Raw genomic sequence first — 18,007 nt, 5'->3', positions numbered from 1 at the left:
TACTTTCCACCCCATATCCTGACTTCATGTCCTCTTTTTTCTTTCCTTCCCTCCCTCCCTCCCTCCTTCCTTCCTTCCTTCCTTCCTTCCTTCCTTTTTTCTTTCTATAACCCATCAGGTTCAGGTTGCACTGCCCACACAGTCCCGGGTCTGGGACCATCCTGTAGAGTGCAGTTAGCTTACCAGGGGCTATACTCTCAGGGAAAACTGACTCTTTTGCTCGCAGAAGCCCACAACTAACACTCCTCTGTTAGGGGTGGGGTCCCTACCAGTCTATGCTAGAATGTTACATGCTTGGTTCTGGGCAGGCAACTGCAGTTTCTGCCGGCTCGTGAGTGTAACGGCCCTGCCACATGCAGAAGGCCCCATGAGCTCCCACCCTCGCCAGCCTCAGGCTTTTGCACTCTTCCGCCCTTCCTCCACAGTTGCCAAGCCTTGGGTGGGGGGGATACAGATGCCCCACTTATGGGGGACCACTCCTCTGACACTTGCTCTCTGCACTGGCCACTCCACACCCTGTCCATCCTACATGTTGTCATGTGACATTGAGATCACAGAGAAGCCACCGGTCAAGCTAAAGTGGAGGGTCGTGACTAAGAACCACTGGGGTCTCTGAACTTTCTATATTCCTTCATGCCCTGTTTACATGGAGATGGACATTTTCCATGAATAGAGACCTCCAATAAAGTAAAGAAGGGCTCTTAGCCATCAGAGCCCATGGCTTTATGCTTCCTGTAGAAAATACCAAGTGGTCTAACCCAAGTCTTTTGAGAAATTACTGTCGCGGTGCCAAAATACAGGTGTCTGAAGTGACAGTTCTCTCCTTCCTTCCAACTCCAGTGTTTGGAAAAAGTGAACACCAAGAGAGACAAACCAAAGAGCCACTCCCCTACCTGTATCGGAAGCCCACAGTGGAACTCTTGGTGAGTATGGAAATTCCAGACCAGAGACAGCACGCTGCAGCCCAGAGCCCGCACGTAGCAGGTCAGGGGTTGCAGTCCATCAAGGAGGCTGTGATTTAGGGAGACATCTCTGGAGTTCCTGCTTTCAGAACTGTAGTTACGTGTAGTAAAATGTCTATTTCCCTCAGTCTGCTTGGTTAAAAGTCATTCCTTCCCATCCAGGCTATCTACCATCAGTTCACATTTAGGAAGTAAGATTGAGCCTTTTCTTTTTCTTTTAAAGAAAACCTTTGTGATTTGATCTCATACTTCTGTATCTAGAATTCAAAACCTTAGCGTGCTAGGGGAAAATAATTTCCTTCGGAAAGAATGTAAGACAGTTTTTTAAAGAAAGTCTAGACATCGGTAGTTAAATCTTCATTCCACCATTTGACTTTGACCCTTGCAAACAAGGACCTCCACCAACCTGAGTCCTCGTCCACAGAACGAGGGTGAAGACACCATCTATCCTCCTTCAGTGGGGTCAGCTATAGCGAATAAGATAACACGTAGAGACAGGAGATGGTTAAATAGAGGTTTAACAGGATCTCGGGTGGAAATCTCAGCTCTGCCCCCTCCCCCAAGAGACTTCAAATGTCACCCGGGGTGACAACCATAAAATGTGGAAGATTCTTACCCTATTTCCGGCCCCTGGCAGGACCTGAACACCATGGAGGAGAGCTCTGAGATAAAGGTAGAAACCAACACAACCAGGACTACCTGGATCCAGAGCTCCATGATCGCTGGGGGGAAGAGAGTCAGCAAAGCCCTCAGCTACATCACAGGAGAGATGAAGGAGTGCGGCGAGGGACTTAAAGGTACATTCTGTGACTTCAACCCCACCTCCCCCGTCACCCTCTGGAAACACGCTGCAGGGCTTCTCTGCAGACCAGCCTGAGATCTCTTTCTGGGACACCTCAGAGAAGTTGCTTGTGCTATTAAAGCAGAGCATCATGGGATAGAAGGATGGATAGGTGGGATAGGTCTCATTTTGTGACAGAAAAGTTTCACCGACCCAAATGTAGCATGCGAGTGCTGCAGACCAGTGCTGGGATTTGTGAATCCAGCATTCTAACCAAGTATGTGCTGGGTGGCTTAGAGGACCTGCGTCCACCAAGCCAGAGGGTTCTCTCTATGAATCTCCACATTGCACGACTCATGGGTTTCATACCCTCTGGGCAGCAAGAGAATTTTCTGGAAATCGTATGCCATTCTCATAGGAAGCAGAATTAAACTCTTGGTGGGTATCTAATCCCCACCATGGGAAAAATAGCCTTAGAGACTAGTAGAGGCTGCATCTAGATAGCTAGCGATGGCTGTCAAATGCTCTGGACACTCAAATGCACCCTGGGCTCTTTGTTTAACCTCTTCTCTGACAGATGAAAATTCATGCCAATCCCCTGAAGACTTTCACTCCAACTGCCACCAGAGACCTGGCTCAGGCCTGACCCACTCCGGGCATTTGCTGAGTTTCCAACTCTCATTTCAGACAAATCTCCAGTGTTCCAGTTTCTTGACTGGGTGCTCCGAGGCACGTCTCAGGTGATGTTTGTGAACAACCCTCTCAGTGGCATCCTCATCGTTCTTGGCCTCTTCGTGCAGAATCCCTGGTGGGCCATCTCCGGTTGCTTGGGCACCATCATGTCCACCTTGACTGCCCTCATCCTGAGCCAGGACAAGTAAGTCCCCAAGACCCAGCATTACAGTATGAGGCCAGGAGGCCCCTCCCTAGGAGGACCATTGCCTCCTTCCTAAACACCACTTCTCTTTGAATAGTGAAGGGTAGACAGGTTACCTCCCCAAAAGGATATCCCGCTTGAAGGTGGCCTGTCAGGTTCCAAGTTAGGAAACTGTGACTCTGAAAAACAGTTAAAATCACAGGGAGGCCCCCACTCCACCAGCACTTCCTTGTGCCCTCAGGTCGGCCATTGCAGCAGGACTCCATGGCTACAATGGGGTGCTTGTGGGGCTCCTGATGGCCGTGTTCTCAGACAAGGGCAATTACTACTGGTGGCTGCTGCTCCCGGTCATCGTCATGTCCATGACTTGGTGAGTTTACGTACGTGTGTGTGTGTGTGTGTGTGTGTGTGTGTGTACACACTCTGAGAATCCAAACTCAGGCCCTAATGTTTGCAGAACAAGCACTTTACCCACTGAGCCAGCCTCCCACCCCAGTTAACATCCTTCTTAACCTGACCTTTCCATGATTTATTTTTTTACTTTCATGTTAAAGTGTTGGTTTAGCTTGAATGTCAGCAATGCCGACTAGAGGCAGTTACTAAAACTGCAAGCGTCCTGCCAGGTCATCTCTGTGCAGCATCTCATCAGCTACTGTCCAGATCTCAAAGGGTCTCTAGTCTTGCCCCACCAGAGGACAAAGCAAGAAACTGCAGGCCTCATAAGCTAAGAGCTGTGCAGAGTCCTGCCAGTGTCTGGAAATCTCATCCTTCCTGCTCCACCAAGTTTTTCCCCATCCCTTTGTCTGACGCTCAGACGGAGACAACCACTCAGGGAAGACCGAAGACCAGCCTTGAGGCAGAAACCTCAACGTACCAGACTTATCCCTCATTTCCAGAAAATGAAGTGTAATCTGTCCATGAAGTCAGAATACTTAAACACTCTAAATATATTAATGACTTTAACTCCCTCCCGTTCTTCTCCCAAACCTTTCCTCACCCCTCCTGCCTAGAGGGTGGGGTTCTGTGACTCTTTGAAGAAGTCCAAGGCTCTCCTAAAACCATCCTTCTGAGGTTGAGTGTAAGCCTTCCCCAGTGTCTGTGCCCTGCTCAAGAAAGAGAGCCAAGGAGAGGCAGCCAGCAAGCTGCTTTTTCTGGGGTTGTCTGCTGCCCTGTGGTCCAGGCAAGCAGCTCCTGACCGGTGCTTCTCATGTTCCTTTATCAGCCCCATCCTCTCCAGTGCTCTGAGCACCGTCTTCAGCAAATGGGACCTCCCAGTCTTCACACTGCCCTTCAACATCGCCGTGACCCTGTACCTGGCAGCCACGGGCCACTACAATCTCTTCTTCCCCACGAAGCTGCTGCAGCCTGCAGTTACCACACCCAACATCACCTGGTCAGATGTCCAAGTGCCTTTGGTAGGTGTCACGAAAGAAGGAAGGACAGTGTTTGTACGAATCCGCTGACAAACTGAATGTACTCATTTTACACATCAGAAACATCAGCGAGTGGTGATCACTCACAATTACACAGGCACTGACGTATCCTGAGAGCTACCATCCTTGTCTCCTCTGAGCTAAAATTTCTGTTTCCGGTCCTACCCTGTGATCGCTCAGAGGAAGTAACCAAAGCCTAGTTAAAGGACCCATCCAAGTTCCACGGTCAATTGGTGGATGGTGAAGTCCGACCTAGAACTCTGACCCCTGGATATGTGGCCTGGGTTCTTAGCCACTTTCCTTTGTTCGAAAGCCTGTTTGACGCTTAAGCCCCCATTTTAGGATAATTGCCCTGTGGGGTTGGGGATTTAGCTCAGTGGTAGAGCGCTTGTCTAGCAAGCGCAAGGCCCTGGGTTCGATCCCCAGCTCCGAAAAAAAAGAAGAGAAAAAAAAAGATAATTGCCCTGTGTATTTTCTTTTATTCATCACACATTAAAGAGCGCACACCATGCCTCTCCCCACCAATTTAAGAAGTCGCCCGTAGCTTATTCCGTCTCTCCGAGAGCCTTTAAGAAACACAGGTAGCAGAGATTGTTATCTTTTTTTCTTTTAAGCATTTTATGTATAATGCCATAAACTCTGGAAGCTTGCCATGACAGTGAGTAAGAAGCAATATCAAAAGTATTAAACTGGATGGGGGAATGTAGCCATGAGGCTGCCATCAAACCAGGAACGCTTTTCCCCTAAGAGTTCCCACTTCCGGTTACGTTAAAGGATTTCCTGTTCCCGTCTGTAGCTCCTCCTCGTTGGTGATCAGTCACCATCGAAGCCATTTTGGGCTCCTTAAAGGAATTTGCAGAGATAATGAAGCCCGATGCCTCTCAGCATCCCAAGGTGTTGTTGATGGACTCTGCAAGCATCATTCCTCAGAAAAGCAGACTTTTCTGTCAGACTTATCCTTGGCCATTGTATGAGGGCTTTCGTGAGCCAGAGGCAAGAAAAGGATCCATCTTGGTGATTCACTTTTCTCACCGGTAGTGCTTATCCAGTCCCAATCTTTTGGAGACAGAGTTGCTCTGCTCCGTTTGCTATGAAGAGATAACGTTATAACACAAAAGCCATGTCGCATTCTACTCCCTGATTAAAAATATTTCAACCTTTTTATAGAAATTAAATATTTTTAATAATCCCATATAGATAAGCTTAGACCACCCGCATTCCCCACGCAAAGATTCAGAAAATTAATCCATTTTTTGGTGGTTGCTCTTGAAGGAATAACTTCCTGGGCTGTGACAAGGACTTGTGTGTTGAGTCTTCCAACTAAAGGCAACTTGTACTTTGCCTTTCAAGAAAGCAAGTGATGTCAGGGTCTAGAGATCCAGACAATAGTGAGTGACGACTGACGAGACTCCCCAGAGGCTACAACTAGGTGTGGTGAAACAGCCAAGCGTCCTTGCCTGGGTATATAAGAGTTAGGGCGGGGCTTCGGTGCAGAGGTGAGCGCTAGCTACTTCCGTAACAAGCACGTGACTCGTCCTACAGCTTCTGAGAGCCATCCCCGTTGGAATCGGCCAAGTGTATGGCTGTGACAATCCCTGGACTGGAGGCATCTTCCTCGTTGCTCTGTTCGTCTCTTCACCTCTCATCTGCTTGCACGCTGCCATCGGATCCACGATAGGGATGTTAGCAGGTCTGTGTCGTCTCTTTTCATGACACCCACGTTAAGGAGCTGTAGGGGTGTTGGCGCCTGGGCCGGCTTCAGAGGAAAGTAGAGAAGGTCTTAACACCACACCTGCTCCCTGGAAGCCCACTCTTCCCCTCACGCCTGCTTTCCGCATTTTTGGAACTAGGGTCCTCCTGTTTCTCTAAGCAAAAGCCATCCTCAAGAAAGACTGCGGTGGGAGACATTTAGCCCGAAGTTTAAATGTGAAGTCTGGGAGAGGTTTGTTCAAGAATGATTAAGGGTGCTCTTCAATGATGTAAGAGGAGGCTCTATTTACAGACAAGGTTTTGTGGGGGGGCGAGGGGGCGGGGTTTAGGTATACAGCAAAGAAAGGACAGTCTCTGTGCTGTTTCAATTGGACCCTCGCCCCAAGGGTTTCTTTAACTCTTAACAATCATCAGCCACTCTCATTCCTATGGTCCCGTGCATTTATTTCCTTTAAATGAATTGTCATTGAATAGCATTGAAATTCTTTTTTTATGCCTCCCTGCCTATGAGGGTATCTGATTCCGGCTCGAGGATGGGTGTGTTTCTGGAAGGCTGATGAGCCCTGTACGACCGTGTTTTTCTTCCCTCAGCACTCAGCATTGCCACACCATTTGACTCCATCTACTTTGGCCTGTGTGGCTTCAATAGCACTCTGGCCTGTATCGCTATTGGTGGCATGTTCTACGTCATCACCTGGCAGACGCACCTGCTCGCCATTGCCTGTGGTAGGTACCATTCGTAGAATCCCCTCCCAACCACAGAGAAGACAGTCCTGCTTCCCTGGTGACAGTCCTGCTACTTGCTATTCCCCCAAAGATAACAAGTAATTGTCTCCTTGTAAACGCTTTGACACTGTCCTTTAAGTCTCCACCTATGTTAGTTGGCCACTTGGAGACAGGTATTTTAGATGACATTGTTTCGTTGTTGTTCAGAGGCTGTGTCCTGGGATTGCTGCTCTCCTGGCTGGTAATGGGGCGGTGGAAGCAGCTCTCCAGGGTTAACCGTTCCATGTAGACCTGGGCAGCACATAGCATGCACAGTGGCCAGAGCTAAATATCAGGCATGGGGCATCCACCCAGCAGATTAGGCCTCCTGCATGTTTGTTCAACATCACAGGAAGTTAGGATGGCTGTGGTAACTTGGCAGATTTATGTATTCTCAACCTTGAACATCTTCTGTTTCCCCTTTCTAGGAATGGAAACAAAATAAAACTCTTTCTGACCAAAATATTTGAAACAGAGTTTCTATTTCAGTACAGCCGTGGATGCTAAAATGTTACCAATTAAGGTTTAAAAAAAATAGTTTCCAATAAAAAAATTCCAGAAATTTTTTCTAATATAGAGAAGCTTTCTGAGCCATATATTCATATATTCATCTGTTTCTTTAAGATAGTTTGAAGAGATACTCTTCATCTAGTGGTGACTGCAAAGATGGGGAAAATGTATTCTAAACAGAATGTGACAGGGAAAGCTGAAATTTTTCTTTCTATCTTCTTAAGAGTCATTTTCTGCTCTACCAAAAATATCAATACAGGGTTGGCATAGTATAGTTACTTAGGAAACTGTAATTGTCATACCAACAAAATAAAGGTAGCCATTCACAAAGTACTTCCCTAAAGGACAAAGTCAACATTTTATCTCATTCGGTCCCCCAAAGTCTGTTATTATTCTGCTTTGCAAGGGACATGCCAGTGAACAGGGCTAGTACAGGGTGATAGAGGTAAGGCGGTTTGAATGGTGCCCAAGGCCAGGGTCATACAGTGAGGACCGACAAGTCCTGCGTACCTCCTCTCCACGTCCAGTGCCAGTCTTGCCAAAGAGATTAAGTAGCTCTGTGTCATTTGTGACCCAGTGGCCCTCAACAAGGGACATTTAGCAGTATCTGATGACATTTTTTATTTGCCACACCTAGGGGAAGGAAGGAGTGCTCTTGACATCATATCTGTAATCGTGTTGAATATCCCATAATGCACAGTGCAGGCCAGACCCCAGCAGATTGTCATTGGTACCAGAGCAGCAAACATGGTACATGTTTCTCATTAACTCTCCGCTGTAACCCTCAGTGTGTGGATACTCTCCCTGCCTCCATTTCACAGATGGACAATTAAGGCTAACATAAACAGAGCAGAGGCCCAGCCAGACTTGTGAAAGAGTGCTAACTGCATGGCGCCCACTCTTTCCCACAGTCCCTTCTCCCTGTCTACGTGAAAGGCTCGGAGAAGAAAAGCCCTTTCCACAATTACACACCCAGTTTGGGGCTTAGATGGGCAAAGTGGAAGACTCCGTCTACCAAAGTCCATTCTACACGACCCCCAGGACACATGATCCCCCTCCCCACAATCCTGACAGCCTACACTCTCTGGTTCTTTCTTTCACATATTCAAGATCCTTCCTGTTCTGTCATCCTATGACCACACATGAGCATGCAGAAGGCCTTTCGGAGATCTCGATATGACAGATCAAGTTTGACTAAAAATAAAATAAGAGTAGAGCCCAGGAAACGTAAGAGTGAATCTATCCTGGGGATGATGTAGACCCTGGGGATGACAGAGCCGTCAGGTAGGGTGGGGCTCAGAAAGGCTCACTCTCTGAAACCTCTGCCTTCACAGGCCAAGCCTGGAACTGCCCTGTGGATCTCACATCTCCTCTATATTCTGTGGTGTCTGTGGTACTTGGGTTGTCCCCTCTGCTGACCCCATAGCATTCTGAGAAGCTGCAGTGTGCAGTGGTTAGAGCTCCCTGCAAGAACCAGATGGTCAAGACTCTGCCACTGTCGTACACACGGTCCTAGAAAGTCACCTCAAGTCTCAGTGTCTGATGCAAACAGTGCTCCCTCTGTGCGACCATGGTCACAATGATGTCAGATGAATGACTAATGCAAGAGCAGAGGTGATATCTAGGAATTGCCTGGAAGGTTTACTCCTAGTTCTCTGTTGTCAAGGAAAGGGTGTCCGGGACTCCAGGTCCTGTAGCAGAAACAAATGGCCAGGTGGGAGGGACACAAGAAGCCATTGTCTGCTTCAAAGTCTGCATCATACAATCTATTCCTGAACCTATTCTGCTCTGCCATCTCAACTCTCCAGCTCTGAAACAATGCACTTCAACTCTCAACCATGTGGCCCTCCATCATTATTTACTCTGTCTGGAGCTGGCGCGCGCGTGCGTGCGTGCGTGCGTGCGTGCGTGCGTGCGTGCGTGCGTGTGGTGTGGTGTGTAAAAACCACTGCTTACCTAGAGGGAAGGCTGAACAGCTTGGCTGGTATTGTCACTGGCTGGGCACACAGCAGCTCTAATAAAGGTTAGCTCTCCATAATATTTTAGGGGCAATTGGGACAGTCTCTTGTGAGAACGCAAAGCCCAATTACCTTGGCCCATTTTACTGCCCTCCATTTTCTCCTAGTGCTTGGTTCTTCCCAAAAGTCAACGTATCCATGGCCTTCTCTGCACAGCTTAAAACACAAAGCAATAGGCATGTTCCGTCTCCCTGAAGCATTCAGGATGCTGTTTCTCCCTGGAAACCCAACATTATGCTAATGGCTCCTGATGGAATAATACAAAAGGGAATTCCGAGCCTGACTTGCTTTTGCTTTATTGTAAAATTTTCATTTATGGTTTATGCTATTAAGTGTTCCTTTACTGGAAATCATGGTGGTGGGACCCAAGAGAACTGTCATAGTTAAATTCTGCCTCCCCCCCCCCCCACACACACACACACTTTTTAAACGAAGTTCATCTGCTATCTTAGCTGTGCTGGCATTTTCCTGGAATTTAACACGTTTAAAGGTGCAAGGCGGTGGGAATGAAACTCGGTTCGGGTGAGAGATACCATTTGGGACGTAACACCGATGCAGAGGGAATGAGGATAGTAATCTGGGCAGCTGCTGAACCTTCCTAAGCTGTTTGCCGTTGTCTCTTTTTCTAGCCCTGTTTGCAGCCTACCTGGGTGCTGCCCTGGCCAACATGCTGTCTGTGGTAAGTCCCATGGGCTACAAACCACAGGTCCCCCTCTACCTCCCAAATGCTGCATCAAACCCCTCTGCCCTTCGGCTTACGTCCTGCTAGCCACCTTAATACTGCCAGGAAGGAAGTGGGTCTCAACTTTGGGTGGATCAAATCCATCACCAGTGGCCAATCAGTCACTTTGAAGAATAGATCTTTCAAATATAACTCCATTATAATCTACCATCCTATAGGACTAATTTAAAATCTTTATTACTGAACTTGTGCACATACATAAATTATCTGCTCACCGGGCTTGGGGACAGTGTATGTCTTTACCCCATGGTTCATGGAGAGGGTCATTGGTGATAGTTTCCAGGAACAGAAAGCTGTGAGGTAGTCATCCGAAGAGGACCCTAAGCTTGGGATTATGGGTACACACAGTCCCAGAACCTTTTCTTTGCCTTGGGCCCAGTTTAGGGCGGTGTGTAAAGTAGGAACCCAGTACACAGTGGTCAGGGCTCACCTAACAAATCAATCTATTCTGCTCCACCTAAGATAAGAATACAAACAAAACTTCACATGAACAAGGATTATTCAGCTTGGGGTCATGATCCATATACCCCAAAAAGTCAAGTTCAGTCACCCATTCTTCAGAAGTGAATTTAACACAACCAAATTAATAGTGAAAATTTAGGAATAGAGATGTGTTCAATGTGGCCACAGTGGGAAGAAGGGGAAAGAGATCCAGTGACCCTCTGGGGGTCCTGGGGTAAGAAGGTCAGTAGTATACACTTCTAAGCAGTCCTGGGCAAGATGTGGTCCTCTCAAATATTGGCCCATTATTTTCCGGGCTTTAGCCTCATCCCATAAGGTGGTCTAACAAGTTGTAAATCTCTCTCCTGGAGACAAGGCACCATCCCCATGCCCAGCCTGGCATCTTTTCTATCCTGAGACAATTGGTGAATTTTCTATTTCTTGAGGTCCATTCTTTCACTATACCACTATATTAGGAGACACAAGTATCTCTTTAGAATATATTCAGTTCTACCAGGCTGGTTATGCAAGCAGAAATGTCACAGATCCAACATCCAGAGACAATATAGATACCCCATAAAACACCTGTGTAGATTCATCCCTCACTTCTAGCGAAAGAGAGGGTGGTGCTTAGCATAGGAAGCCGAATTAGCCTTTCCTGATACCATCCTATCTCTTCCAGTGGACTGAGTCCCTCTGAGGCCCCCTGTCATGCTGTGCGTGCCTTCACTACACCTTGACACACAGCATCACAACAACTTTGGCACTCATGGGTCCTCTTTCAGCTCAGCCCATGTGCTGCCCCAGAATGGGGACCCCCAAGATTTGTATCTTAGTCTTAGAGTTTTACAACAGGAGGAGAAAATAGAAGGAAGAGATAATGAGGGAATGAAGCCCTGAGGAAGTGAGCAGGCCCACCAGGGGATGCTAGAATTGGGGTGAGGGCCCCTCAGAAACACTGAATGGAGGCAAGAGGGTGGACTGGGACCTCTCAGCAGCCCATCCACCCTAGGCTTTCGCAATCAGTTTTGTCACTAACTGTCCTCCTGATCCATCATTTAATAAACATACTATGTGCTGCCTGCCTCAGATGAGGCCCTAGAAGAGTTGCAGGAAGCTTTGCTTCCCAGATCTTGGGGTGAACGGTGCTGAATGGCCTTCCTCTCAGCAGTGAGAGGCTAAGGACTGTGCCATTCCGTGTTGGCATTCTTCCAAACAAAAGAAAGTTGATTTGTTATTCTGGTGATTGTCAAGAACACTAAAAAAAAATTTTTTTTGTAAATGGCCATCAACTTACCCAGAAACTTCCAACTTCATTGAGGAACATGATATAAAAGCCTTGGATTACTTTTATAAAACCATTCAGTGCCTCCTCTGGAAAGCCCTATGAGCCATTACTCTTTGCCTTGCTAACCAACATATGAGCATGCAAGTCCTGGTCCCCAACAATGCTGTCTGCCTGACAATAATGACTGTGCCCTGAGGACCATTTATTGGGTACTTGGCATGAGCTAAGCAACAGCTCTCTGAGTGGGGTAGCAGTACACTGTTGAGGGAAAATGTCTCAGGAAGATTAAAAAACTATAATAAGGTAATCAGATCTGAGATTTGTCTACAGCGGGGCTTCAGTGGATGCTTCCCAAAACACTTCATTGCATCTTGTTAGAGCTTTGGGAAGACTTGTTGAGTGGAATCCATCACTCATAGGTATCCCCCACAGCCTCGATTCTGGTACTGTTCTTGTGGTTCCAAGTCTTGCTAAGTCTGTGCTCTTTGGGCTGTCACATGACAAGGACATGGCTCCAACTGAGGTTTCAGTTGATTGTAGTAAAATGGAGGGTAGAAGAACCGTGCAATCTGCCTCATAATTGAATTTGTAGGCTCTTGGTAAACCATTCACTCAGCTATCTCCGGGGAAGAATGGGAGAAGTATTAAATGTTGCAGAGTCCCTCGGGGAATGCAAGGCAGGTCAACATAGTGAGACATGAGTGTGCAGGTGGGAGAACCCTTAAGAAGATGGGTAGCCGTTCAGAGCCCGCCCCACATGCAGCCATACATATACAGCCACCAAACTAGACAAGATGGATGAAGCAAAGAAGTGCAGGCCGACAGGAACCGGATGTAGATCTCTCCTGAGAGACACAGCCAGAATACAGCAAACACAGAGGCGAATGCCAGCAACAAACCACTGAACTGAGAACAGGACCCCCGTTGAAGGAATCAGAGAAAGGACTGGAAGAGCTTGAAGGGGTTCGAGACCCCATATGAACAACAATGCCAAGCAACCAGAGCTTCCAGGGACTAGGCCACTACCTAAAGACTATACATGGACTGACCCTGGACTCTGACCTCATAGGTAGCAATGAATATCCTAGTAAGATCACCAGTGGAAGGGGAAGCCCTTGGTCCTGCCAAGACTGAACCCCCAGTGAACGTGATTGTTGGGGGGGGAGGGTGGTAATGGGGGGAGGATGGAGAGGGGAACACCAATATAGAAGGGGAGGAGGAGGGGTTAGGAGGATGTTGGCCCGGAAACCGGGAAAGGGAATAACAATCGAAATGTAAATAAGAAATACTCAAGTTAATAAAGAAAAAAAATTAAAAAAAAAAAAGAAGATGGGTAGCTAACCCTCCCCTCCGTCTGTGAGAACAAGCCTACCACTCAAAAGAGGCTTCTACTGCCTCGTGCGGGAGTCTGTTTGAATCAGGTGCCTACCTTTAGTCCAATCAACTACAGCCATGTCATCTCAGCTATCAAATGGTTGCCGAATGCATTTCTTCAAAGGAGGCTGATTGACAAGGCATGGAATGCCCACAGTTCCCGGAACTGAAAGTATAGACTGGCCAGGTTCCCCAAGACAAAACAAGTCTGGCACATAAAAATACATGAACCACTAGGAAGGGTCTAATAGCTGTATTTTGGAAGGTGTGTGTTTATCTGTTACAGGAAAACTGAAGACCTGATTTCATTTATGTTGGCTATCAAGTAACTATTCCCCTCACCAACCAGCCCTTCCTGTAACCCCAGGGCTACAGGTAACAACAGGGGCTAGTTAAAACAAACACTCACAGCCAATGTAACATAAATGTATCTGTCTCCTCTTCCTCCATGTAACCTCAGCTACAGGTAGCAAACAAGGACTAGTTAAACAAACACTCAATAGCTAATGTAACATAAATGTATCTGTCTCCTCTCCCTCCAGTTTGGATTACCACCCTGCACCTGGCCCTTCTGCCTCTCAGCGCTCACCTTCCTCCTCCTCACAACCAACAACCCTGGCATCTACAAGCTCCCGCTCAGCAAAGTCACCTACCCAGAGGCCAACCGCATCTACTTCCTGTCCCAGGAGAAAAACAGAAGGGCATCGATGATAACAAAGTACCAGGCCTACGACGTCTCCTAAGCTGCCCTTTCTAAGCTCGTCTGGTAAATGCAGCCTCCAGAACCCACCCTGCACCCCAGGCTAAATCTAAGTCACTCAACCACCCTTCTTCCTAATATGCGAGTGGCTGCTATTTGGAGCCCTCAATGAGATGTGCAGCGCTCATCAAAGCCACGCTAGTTTAAACTAAATACCCACCGATGGCTCTTTGGGAACTCTCTGTGGGGGGAACTTGCTAGTCACCTCTTTCAGTTATTTAGTGGCGCAAATCATGATTCCAGGAAATGTTCATTAGCCTGCCATGCAAGAGGGCTGGGTTCACTAATGAGTTCCAACTGTCTCAGGCCAGTCTTCTCCCTACCCCATCCCCACCCCTATCCACACCCACCCCACCCCTCATCTCAGCCTGGGTGTTTTGTTGCCAAGGATTTCTTTACCATGACAAGGAAGGACTCCAAAGTCCTTCCACCTCAGAAGCATTTATTCTTTTCCATATCCTGTAAACTAACCAACTCAGCATGGCCAGCAAGTAATTATTCTGACTTGAGTTACTTATGGAATGGCTCTCAGAGGAGAGAGGAAAATGTTAGTGCCCTGTGGAAGTTTATTCTTAGATATCTGGGAGATGCTCTAAGGCTTGGGACCGGACACCTGAATTCATTGAAAATGCCAATGTATCTTCTTTGCACCATAGAAATATTTCCAGAAACATCATCTGGTAAGGAGTGACCTTTTCCAACATCCAATCATAGTGTAAGCAAACGTCTTTGCTTGTGTAATATTCAAAATCAGTAGTCATTAAACTTGAAATTTGCACGTTGGTATCTGGGTTTTCTTGAAACGGTATTTTCCTACGCACTCACATAGAGCGCACTGGGGAGGTTTTCACACCCAAGCGTGTGTCTGGAAAGAGAAAACGGGCATAGGAGTAGTCAGAAAAGATGTCAATTTCTCGTGAAGTGTTATAGAGAATCTCATAGTCATGCAGGTGACTTCCTATGATGCTGACACAGATTAAACTCCCATTACCTTTCAACCTTCTTTCAGCCTTGGGCACTAAGATCACTAACCCAGCCCTTTGTGAATGGTCAGTCATTTGTTACCTAGTTACTCTGGGTGTGTTACAGTCATCCTTCCTAGAAAGTCACTTGGTCCAGCATTCCAGGCCTTCTCCAGAGGAGCAAGAACCTTTTCTTTTTATTTTTTATTGGATATTTTCTTTATTTACATTTCAAATGTTATCTCCTTTCCCTCCATATCCCAAGCCCCCTCCTGTTTCTATGAGGGTGCTCCCCTCCTCCCCTCCCATCCACCCACTCCCTTCTGCCTCCTTACCCTGGCATTCCCCTATACTTGAGCCTTCACAGGACCAAGGGCTTCTCCTCCCATTGATGCCCGACAATGCCCATCCTCTGCTACATAAGCAGCTAGAGCCATGGGTCATTCCATGTGTTCTCTTTGGTTGGTGGTTTAGTCGGTGGGAGCTCTGAGGGTTCTGGTTGGTTGATATTGTTGTTCTTCCTATGGGATTGCAAACCCTTTCAGCTCCTTCAGTCAGTTCTCTAACCTCTCCTTGAGCATCTGCCTCTGTATTTGTCAGGCTCTGGCAGAGTCTCTCAGGAGACAACTCTATCAGGCTCCTGTCAACACAACAGTGAGACCTCAACACACACTTCCAGCTCAGCATGATGAGGTGCTGAGGTAACCAAGGATTCAGGGCAGGGGAGATGGCTCAGTCGGTAAAGTGCTTGCTACACAAGCACAAAAACCCGAACTTAGATTCCCACACATATGTAAAAGGCATATCATGGCCCGCAGCTGCAATCCTAACTGTGAGATGGGGCAGGCAGATTCCTGAAGCTGGCAGTCCAGCTAGTCTTCCCGAATTGGTGAGCCCTGATTCCATGCAGAATAATAAAGACAGCAATCCAACTTCCATATCAGCCTCCACCTACACCACACACACACACACACACACACACACACACACACACGAAAACACACATGCACATATGGCTGAGGGGGTAGGTAGGTGAAAGCAAGAAAACAGACTAGAAATGCACGTTTAAGGAAGAAAGGTACAACTACATTTTACCAAAATCCATTTTTAAAAAAAATCTAGTTTCAACATTGATATTCTTATTTCTCTGTATGCCAGAGATCCCTGCCATTTTTTTTTATCACCAGCCAAGAGCACTGAGACATATATTTCCCCTCCAGATCCTGTCCAACCCCTTATGACTTTCCCAGGAAAACAGAGCACGTCTCCAAGCAGAAAAGTCCTCCACATAGGAAAAGGAAATGACTCACACCCCAGAGCTGCCTCTGAGTTTGTGATCACACCTCGAGGCCAAGAAGGTCCCAGGCTGCGTTTTAACGACCTCGGAATTATGGTTCTCCAAGGATCAAGCATTCGGGAATTTCACCCAAAGGCTGTTTATGCTCAAAAGCTTACTCAGCTGCCCCTCGACCACGACGTGATGACATCTAGCCGTTAAAGAATGGGTCCTTGTGCGTTTCCACCAAAGTTGTGTAATCTGATTTCATTAAGAGTAGGAACCCTTCCATGCCTGTGCCATTTTGATTCCTGACCACTAATAAAATCCTTCAGCTGTTCTGAGTACTTCATTAGCGTCACCTACAAAGCAAGCTACGTCGGCCCAGCATTCCAAGAAAGGAAGAAACAGATGGGGCGAAAATGCCAATGAAAATATACGACATCTATGAGATCCCAAAACAGACTGTCAAGGCCAGCAGTTCACTTAAACACCAGAGGTAGGGAGCTGTAACCTGCATCACCAAGCATTGACAGTAGCTTTGCAGGTGAACAGTCCTTCAACAAGCCACCCAGTGACATCATCCTGATCACTGGAATCAGCCCTAGTGAAACTCTACAAATTCACAATACATATATATAGATAGATAGATAGATAGATAGATAGATAGATAGATAGATAGATAGATATAGATATAGATATAGATATAGATATAAATATATATAATTGTATACACACATGTACAAACAAAACATCATATTAGACCATGGGACATATATAAGTAAAAGAATAAGGTATAAAATAAAAAATATACACACTTTCATTCATTCACAAGAAAGTTCTTGTATGAACAATGAAGTTGATTTACCCAAGGCTGAGACATGTGATTAACTCAACTCTCTCATGAAAAAAAAAAAAAACTCACTCAGGACAGACCCACCTCCACCCCCTGCCTTTGACAGCATCTATTTACCTGTCCTGGATAGAATTTGAATTCTGTTTTATGAGTAACAAATAATACGTATACAAAAAGACAAGACTTTCCAACAGCCCAGCCCCATCGAATCTCACCTCTTACTCTGCCCATATCCTTCCAACACATATGTGTGGTGTTCAGGGAACAGCCTGCAGACCATTCCATACCAACCAGCCCCAAACACATCATCGGTTCAAAATAACTGAGCCCTATACAGCCTTCCGCAACCATCGTATCCTTTATGGATTCCTGCCGCACGATGTGGCCCAGTGGTAAGGCACCAGATTCCCTCACAGATCCCCCATGCCTTGGACCCGAGTCATATGATAGTCTTGGCCAGTTGAAGTCCAGTGTCTTGGGATTGGTTTGGAACGGCATATCTAACAGAGATGGCTAGGCTGCCTCCCAGGATTTGGTGTGGGTGTGGTGGCAGAGGTGAAAATGGGCTTCTCTTCTATGTTCTCAGTCATGGATGCTGTGTCTCCAGAGCTACATTTTGAGAAACCCGCAAGTGCTATTTATTACAAATGAGATTCCCGCCTCCGATGAACCCTTTCCCTTTCTGTCGAGCACCGTGACGCGTTAGCTGTATGTTACTGTGTACATAGGAATTCTCCGTGTAGCCGCCTAAAAGGACACACCCCTGAGCCTCAGCTCCAAAAGTGTGGGTTCGGCAGATCCAGATGGCGCCAACAATCGCAACTTTCCCATAAACTCTTGAATGGCACGGATCGAGGAGCTTCATCAAGGCGCAGCCCATGAGATCACCGCATGGGCTCGCTGTGTAGATGAGCATCACCAGTTCCAATGCTAAGCCTCGTCCTGGACCAAGCACGAACGCAGCACATTTCAAATTTCCCCAAGTTGTTTTCCAGTATGTACCCGGGCTTACAAACAACTGTGGGTTCTGTTTCCTGGTCCCCAGTCTGCTTCTAACGTAGTCATCCAGGGGAACAAGAATGTTAAGCTCTCAGTTCCCATCCTTGTGGGGCATAATGAGGGACACCGGGCACCAACAGGCAGGAGGAAGCGAAAAAATTCCAAAGTGAAGTCTGTTTCTCAGTAATAAATAGTTGGGGGCTAGCTCTACACTCTAACGGAAACAAAAAGAAAAAGAAAGAAACCACTAACC

At 46.9% G+C, this 18,007-nt stretch overlaps 1 protein-coding gene across 2 annotated transcripts in view; it reads left to right on the top strand.

Annotated features, from left to right (window-relative positions):
• Nucleotides 1-14,443, top strand: part of Slc14a2 (solute carrier family 14 member 2) — a 426,972-nt gene extending 412,529 nt beyond the window's left edge. For both annotated transcript variants that reach the window (NM_019347.4, NM_001110270.2), the window contains 9 exons: nucleotides 841-923; nucleotides 1,600-1,759; nucleotides 2,431-2,620; nucleotides 2,862-2,990; nucleotides 3,843-4,035; nucleotides 5,596-5,743; nucleotides 6,355-6,489; nucleotides 9,686-9,735; nucleotides 13,444-14,443. In NM_019347.4, the coding sequence (NP_062220.2) occupies nucleotides 841-923; nucleotides 1,600-1,759; nucleotides 2,431-2,620; nucleotides 2,862-2,990; nucleotides 3,843-4,035; nucleotides 5,596-5,743; nucleotides 6,355-6,489; nucleotides 9,686-9,735; nucleotides 13,444-13,644 (1,289 nt within the window). In that variant the 3' untranslated portion in view covers nucleotides 13,645-14,443. The remainder of the gene's footprint in view (nucleotides 1-840; nucleotides 924-1,599; nucleotides 1,760-2,430; nucleotides 2,621-2,861; nucleotides 2,991-3,842; nucleotides 4,036-5,595; nucleotides 5,744-6,354; nucleotides 6,490-9,685; nucleotides 9,736-13,443) is intronic.
• The last annotated feature ends 3,564 nt before the right edge of the window (nucleotides 14,444-18,007 follow it).

The sequence above is a fragment of the Rattus norvegicus genome, chromosome 18 (assembly GCF_021556685.1).
Source record: "Rattus norvegicus strain SHRSP/BbbUtx chromosome 18, alternate assembly SHRSP_T2T, whole genome shotgun sequence".
In the NCBI taxonomy this organism is placed as follows: Eukaryota; Metazoa; Chordata; class Mammalia; order Rodentia; family Muridae; genus Rattus; species Rattus norvegicus.
This window is presented reverse-complemented; position numbering and strand designations above follow the sequence as displayed.